This window comes from Penaeus vannamei, chromosome 21 (genome assembly GCF_042767895.1).
Source record: "Penaeus vannamei isolate JL-2024 chromosome 21, ASM4276789v1, whole genome shotgun sequence".
NCBI classification, from domain to species: Eukaryota; Metazoa; Arthropoda; class Malacostraca; order Decapoda; family Penaeidae; genus Penaeus; species Penaeus vannamei.
In genome coordinates this window covers 6740425-6747924 of record NC_091569.1, presented here as the reverse complement: position 1 = coordinate 6747924, position 7500 = coordinate 6740425, and the positions used below count along the sequence as shown (strand labels likewise).

Genomic DNA, 7500 nt, shown 5'->3' with positions numbered 1-7500 from the left:
GGTGAAGGGAGGGGAGAGGGAGAGGGAGGGAGGGAGGGAGATGGGGAAGGGAGAGATGGAGAGAGAGAAAGAAGGAGAGAGGAGAGAGACAGACAGACAGACAGAGACAGAAAGGAATAATAAAAACATGTAGATGGATTTAGGATAAAGAAAAAACTGAATAAGTAAAGAAAAGGTGATGCAGTAGGATAAAGTGATGAATATGTTCAAAATGAACGTGTATATACACTCTACCTCGTGTGTTATTCCAAGGTATGCAAACACGTGTATGTACACCAGGAAATACACTGACAAAAACGAATCATGGACATACAAAGAACGCAAAAAAGCACACACCTAGATACAGCTATGAATATACATAAGTACACGCACACGCGTTAAAACACCCACACGTGCTAACACACGTTTACACACACACACAGACACACATACCCACACACACACACAGACACACATACCCACACACACACACGTACACACACACACGCACACAAACACACACACACGCACACAAACACACACACACACACACACACACACACACACACACACACACACACACACACGCACACGCACACCGCGAGAAAGTGAGCGGGGTTACAATTTTACTATCTGCTGTTGCGGTATCCTTTGTTGCTCACCCAGGGCCCCCTTCCCCCTCCCCCCGTGCTCTTCCCCCCCCCCACCATCCCCCAATCTACTCCTACCTCCTACTCCCTCTTTTCTACCCTCGTGTCTCCTGTCTTCCTCTTCCTCCTCTTCTTCCTCTTCTCCCTTGTCACACTTTCTTTTCTGTCCTTGTGTCTCCTGTCTTCTTCTTCTTCCTCTTCCCTGTTACACTTTCTCTTCTTCCTCGTTTTATCTGTTCTCCCTCTACCTCGTTTTCCTTCCTGCTCTTCCTCTCCATCCTCCTTCTATCCCTACTGTCTTCTCATCCTTCTCCTCTCTCCTGTCTTCTCTTCCTCCTTCTCTCCCTCCTCACTTCTTCGTTATTCCTCCCTCTTCGTTCCCGTCCCTTTACCCCTACCCCCTTTCCCTCAACCCCTTCCCTCTCTTCTTCTCTCCCTCCCTCCCCACCTCCCCCTTCCTCCTCACCTCCCCTTCCTCCCCAACTCCCCCCTTTCCTCCCCATCTCCCCCCTTTCCTCCTCCTCCTTCTCTCTCTCCTCTCCATCCTCACACTCCCTCCTTCCGTCCCCCCTTCCTCCTTCCCCTTCCCTATCTCCTCTCCCTCCTCACGCCCCCTCCTTCCCTTCCCCCTTTCCCCTTCCGCCTCCTTCCCCCTTCCCTCTCTACCTCCCTCCCTCCCCTCCCCACCACCCCTTCCTTCCTCCCACGCTCTCCACCTCCCCCCTTCCTTCCTCACCTCCCCACCCCACCCTCTCCAGCTCCCCCCTTCCTTCCTCTCCCTCCTCCTTCAGTTCTCTTCCCCCTCCCTCCTCACCCCACCCCACCCTCCCCACCTCCCCCCTTCCTTCCTCACCTCCCCACCCATCCCTCTCCAGCTCCCCCCTTCCTTCCTCTCCCTCCTCCTTCCTCCTCCCCCTCCCTCCTCACCCCTCCCTCCTCACCCCACCTCCCCCCTTCCTTCCTCCTCCTCCTTCTCCTTCCCGCTCACACCTCGGCCACGTAGCGAGGTGGTCTTGCATTGCCAAGCAACGGCGTAATACTGATTTACTTTCGCTGTGGCTTTCCGTTTTAAGGTCTCGGTTCGTGGTCGGTTTATCTCCTGTGGGTTTCTCTTGTTTTGTGTAAGCGCCCGTATGGATGTTTGTTTGGCGTGTGTGTGTGTGTGTGTGTGTGTGTGTGTGTGTGTGTGTGTGTGTGTGTGTGTGTGTCCTGTGTGTTTAACCGTTTGTCTTTTTTTCTGCTTCTGTCTCTATGTGTGCGAATTTAGTGTTTGTTTGTTTTTAACTGTGTTTATTTATTGTTTTTTAATGCCTTAAAGTTCCATAATATTGTCCTGTTCTTATTCAATCTGCATTTACCCACCTTTTGCCACTGATAAAGAAGATCAAACCGACAACAAATGGTAACTGCCGAACTTGCTCATTCATATACATAATGGTCTTTTAACCCGCACGCCCAAAGAATCAGGTTTACTGTTAATTAATGTTAAAAGCCTTGTCGCCCACTCAGACGACCCAGGCTTAGGTGATTATCTCGACAGCATGATCCGACGTTCTATATTTGGTCCATTGATAATAAATGTTTAAGACTTGATTACAGATACGAAGATGTCGCGTTTAAGATTCCACAGATCTCAATTCTGCCGTCGTGGAATTTCCCAACGATTTTCTTTTTTTAAATTCAGAGCTCTGTATCTTTGTTATCAGCTGAGGGGTGAAGGGAGAAGGGGGATGGGGGATGGGTGGGTGAAGGGAGAAGGGGAGTGGGTGGTTGGAAGGAGGTGAGGGGGAGGTCGTGCATCTTCCTCCTCCACTTGCCTCCAGTTATCCCCAGTTGCTACTGTATTTTGCAATTATTTTTTTTTCTCTTTTCTTCCTCAGATATCGAACAGATCTGACTGACGACGCAGAGGAATCCTCGAAGGAGACGGCCTCTCCAGATACAGTCGATTGGCCCATAGAACCCCAGGAAACACCTGCGCCTTCCTTATCTTTGTTGTTGTTGTTATTTACCCCCTTTTCGCCGCGTGACATGCAAAGAGGACACCGAGCGAACCGCCCCAGTTTGTGATATCTCGAGTGCCTTTTAGATAATGAGGATTCTCTAAATCTCTATCTGGCTCGCCCTCTCGTCGCTCCTCTCGCTTCCTCCCCCACCCCCTTGCCCCCCAGGTTGTAGTATCTCGCATACCTGTCTTTGAAGATAAAAGGCGATAACGCTTTTAGATAAGTGACCCCCCGATCTCGAGGCGGCGTTCAGTTTACGTAAGTGTTTAATGGACTTTTAAGGAGTGGGGAGCGATAGTCTTCTCGACGCGGTCTGTCCCGGCCGAGGAACGTCTTCGGAGACCCTCTTGAGTGTGACTGCCTGCGTGTCATCGAGTCCGACCTGAAGGACACCATTTTCGCGGCCTCACCACAACAAGCGAGTGACCTTTCGCGGCGGCCAGGGTCCAGTCCAGGGCAGGCGTAGGTCACGACGACGGACGGCCAACACCTGCTGACCCGGTCTGGCCAGTGACCAGCTGGTGCTTGCTGCTGTTCCCGCGGGCTCTGAAAGCGAAGCGGGGCGAGCGGACGGCACTGACCTTGGCAGAGGAAGGCAGGCGGCCGAGTTTCACCAGCGAGACGCCCACGACGGTGCTTGCGAGCGTCTTGGCGTCCCGGCTGGGCGTGCCCGTCGAGAGAGGGAGAGGAGCGGGGTTGTCTGGGCGCTCGGGCGATCCTCCCGCGGTCCTTCCACGGTCCCTCTTGCCGATTAGCGGATTTTAAGGACCGATTTTATCCCCGGGTTAAGCCAGGCGAGCGTGGCGACCGGGAGACCTGGTTATCCAACCCTGAAATAACAGAAGAAAAGCGAACGCGACTCTTGTCTACCTCCTGCCTCCGTCACACCGTCCGGAGACTGTGACACGCCGGCCTGACACCGACTTGACGTCTTCCTGACACCGGTCTGACATCTTCCTGACACCAAGATGTCCGTCAGCTGGAAGATCCCGCCCGGTGAGTCCGAGGAGGAGGAGGATGACGACGACACCGACGAAGGGTTCCGCCAGTACGAGCAAACTCTGGTGAGTACCCTGATCTTTAAGACCTTTTAATCTATTTATCTGTTATCATTGTCTTTTGGTTTCTCTTCTCTATCTGTTCTTGGTATTCACTGAATTTTTTCCTATTTGTTCCGCTTTTTTTTATGTGGTTGATAAATGTTTTTTTTTTTAATTCTTTTTCTGTGTTCGGATGCTGCTGTTCTTGACTTGCCTCGTCCAGAACGTCGAATCTCGTGGGTCGTTTTTGCGTATCATCTCCTAGTGACTTGTGCTTATTATTGGTCCGTATCAGACACCAGTATTATTTTTGTTTTTTTTTTATTTCTTTTTAATCCCTTATCTTGGGGGCATCCTCCTGCAGTAATGGAGTATTATCTGAAGAGTAAAGGGTTCTCGAAGGCATTTTGAGCAATATGGATAAAGGCGGTTTTCAAAGATGTTACTTTTGCTATAGAAAAGAGAAAGAAAAAATAAGTGACACGGGAGATGTATGAAGCAAAACTTGCAAGTCAAAAATGGAAGTCATTGTAGTCTTTTCATATTCTTTTTTTTTTACTTCCCTCGTTCCTTCAGATTCTCTTAACCAGCTCTTCTCTTCTCGTCCATTCTTTCGCTCTGAACAAGGAACAGGAATCAGGAATTAATACGAATCTTGTATTATCCAAGAACCAGTTTCGATCATACTGTCTTCATTCACTATTTTAAGCCCTAGGAAAACGCAGGCAGTAATCCATGCAAGGTGTTACGCGAACGAGACCAGACCTGGGAGCGTCACAATCATGAATAGTAATCAGGCGTTCTTATAACAAAAGCCTGTCGACAAAGGCATATTCCCGTGGCGTTTTTGTTGTCTAGTATTTTTTTTCCGTGATTTTCTCTTTCATTGATTAAATTTGTGAATGGGAGTGTGTTTATAAAGTTTAGGAAAGTATTGTATGTACTGATACACACACACACTAGTGCAGTACCGACTTTGCAACCCGTTCTTTACGTCATTGCATTTTTGTGACGTCATAGAGAGGTCCGACGGTGGGGATATCCTGAGCGCGAAGCACTTCCAGCCGCGCTTTTAGCCTCTCTCTTTTTTTCTTCTTCTTCTCCTTCCATTCCACACTTACTTATCCGTTTATACCATCAAACGTTTCGCGCCATTCTGCCTTTTCTCAGCATCGACAAAAATCCCCCGAGGAATAAAGAGAGGACAGAAAAATAGACGAAAGAAAATAGATAAGCAGCGCATGGCAGAGGACGCTGGGCCAAAACTGGTTCCGAGGATAGCCTGCAAAGCGCGCGCGGACCCAAAAGTTCTTTTATTGTTACAACTTGACCTCCAACTTACCCTAAGCAATGGCCGGGGGATCACGTGACTTGTTCGTGGAAAACGTTTTTTTTTTAACGATTCTCCTGACTTAGCGTAATATTTTTCTTTTAATGTGAGCTTGTAGGTGAGTGAGGTTAGGTGAGATTTTAGAGGGGGTTGGGAGGGGGGGGGTTGGTAGGGGGGGGGGCAGAAAGGGAGGGAGGGAGGTAAGGTAGAAAAGGAAGGAAGAAGAAATAGAGAAGGATATATGGAAGAAAAATTGCGAAGAAGAGGAAGATGAGAGTGAGAGAGAGAGAGAGAGAGAGAGAGAGAGAGAGAGAGAGAGAGAGGAAAAGATCGTGATAGAGAGAGAGAGAGAGGGTGAAGGAATAGAGAGGGATAGAAAGCCAAGGAAAAAGAAGAGGTGAAGACAGAAATGCGAAAGACGGACAAAAAAAAGAGGAAGATGAGGGTAAAGAGAGGAGGTGAGAAAGGAATGGCAAGGGACTAAGGGAATTGAAAGGTATTGAGGAATAGAATGCAGGAGGAAGAAAGAGATAAAGACATGGGAGAGACAGAGGGATAAGGGGAGAGAGAGAAAGATAGATAAGGGGAGAGAGAGAGAGAGAGAGAGAGAGAGAGAGAGAGAGAGAGAGAGAGAGAGAGAGAGAGAGAGAGAGAGAGAGGGAGGGAGGGAGGGAGGGAGGGAGGGAGGGAGGGAGGAAAAGAAAGAGACAGACACAGACAGACAGACAAAAAAAAAAAAAAAAAAACATACCGGAGAACCAAGGTAAGAAAGTTAAATATCATAAAAAAAAAAATCGACGGAGCATCAACCCCCCTTCCCCTCCCCCACCCCACCCCACCCCACCCCCTACCCCTCCCACCCCCCACCCCCTCCCCCTCCCAGCATCCGGGACGTGACAACATCAGATTCTCCCTCAACGAGACGAGAGTCCAAGAATCCGCCATGCATAAGATTTACCTCATGGCGACACCCCCCCCCCCCCCCAATCCCCCAAGGTCAGGTCGTCCCAGGTCATGAGATCTGCATTATTTTGGATCCGTAGGTCATGTAGAGGAAGTTCATGTCGTTTTTGGGGGAGATTATTCGGTTTACTAAAGTTGGGGGATAATATCTGCATGATTTTGGATCCTTAGGTCATGCAGAGGAAGGTCATGTCGATTTTGGATCCATAGGTCATGCAGAGGAAGGTCATGTCGATTTTGGATCCGTAGGTCATGCAGAGGAAGGTCATGTCGATTTTGGATCCGTAGGTCATGCAGAGGAAGTTCATGTCGATTTTGGATCCGTAGGTCATGCAGAGGAAGGTCATGTCGATTTTGGATCCGTAGGTCATGCAGAGGAAGGTCATGTCGATTTTGGATCCGTAGGTCATGCAGAGGAAGGTCATGTCGATTTTGGATCCGTAGGTCATGCAGAGGAAGGTCATGTCGATTTTGGATCCGTAGGTCATGCAGAGGAAGGTCATGTCGATTTTGGATCCATAGGTCATGCAGAGGAAGGTCATGTCGATTTTGGATCCTTAGGTCATGCAGAGGAAGGTCATGTCGATTTTGGATCCGTAGGTCATGCAGAGGAAGGTCATGTCGATTTTTGATCCTTAGGTCATGCAGAAGAAGGTCATGTCGATTTTGGATCCTTAGGTCATGCAGAGGAAGGTCATGTCGATTTTTGATCCTTAGGTCATGCAGAGGAAGATCATGTCGATTTTGGATCCGTAGGTCATGTAGAGGAAGTTCATGTCGATTTTTGATCCGTAGGTCATGCAGAGGAAGGTCATGTCGATTTTGGATCCTTAGGTCATGCAGAGGAAGGTCATGTCGATTTTGGATCCATAGGTCATGCAGAGGAAGGTCATGTCGATTTTGGATCCATAGGTCATGCAGAGGAAGGTCATGTCGATTTTGGATCCATAGGTCATGCAGAGGAAGGTCATGTCGATTTTTGATCCTTAGGTCATGCAGAAGAAGGTCATGTCGATTTTGGATCCTTAGGTCATGCAGAGGAAGGTCATGTCGATTTTTGATCCTTAGGTCATGCAGAAGAAGGTCATGTCGATTTTGGATCCTTAGGTCATGCAGAGGAAGGTCATGTCGATTTTTGATCCTTAGGTCATGCAGAAGAAGGTCATGTCGATTTTGGATCCTTAGGTCATGCAGAGGAAGGTCATGTCGATTTTCGATCCATAGGTCATGCAGAGGAAGGTCATGTCGATTTTGGATCCATAGGTCATGCAGAGGAAGGTCATGTCGATTTTGGATCCATAGGTCATGCAGAGGAAGGTCATGTCGATTTTTGATCCTTAGGTCATGCAGAGGAAGGTCATGTCGATTTTGGATCCTTAGGTCATGCAGAGGAAGTTCATGTCGCTTTTGGATCCTTAGGTCATGCAGAGGAAGGTCATGTCGATTTTCGATCCATAGGTCATGCAGAGGAAGGTCATGTCGATTTTGGATCCGTAGGTCATGCAGAGGAAGGTCATGTCGATTTTGGATCC

At 48.7% G+C, this 7500-nt stretch overlaps 1 protein-coding gene across 1 annotated transcript in view; it reads left to right on the top strand.

The window, feature by feature from the left end:
* The window catches only part of LOC113803553 (chloride channel protein 2-like), a 219929-nt gene that overhangs the window by 43801 nt on the left and 168628 nt on the right, over nucleotides 1-7500 (top strand). Inside the window, exon 2 of the mRNA XM_070135804.1 lies at nucleotides 2510-3699. Coding sequence (XP_069991905.1) covers nucleotides 3604-3699 — 96 coding nt within the window. The 5' untranslated portion in view covers nucleotides 2510-3603. The remainder of the gene's footprint in view (nucleotides 1-2509; nucleotides 3700-7500) is intronic.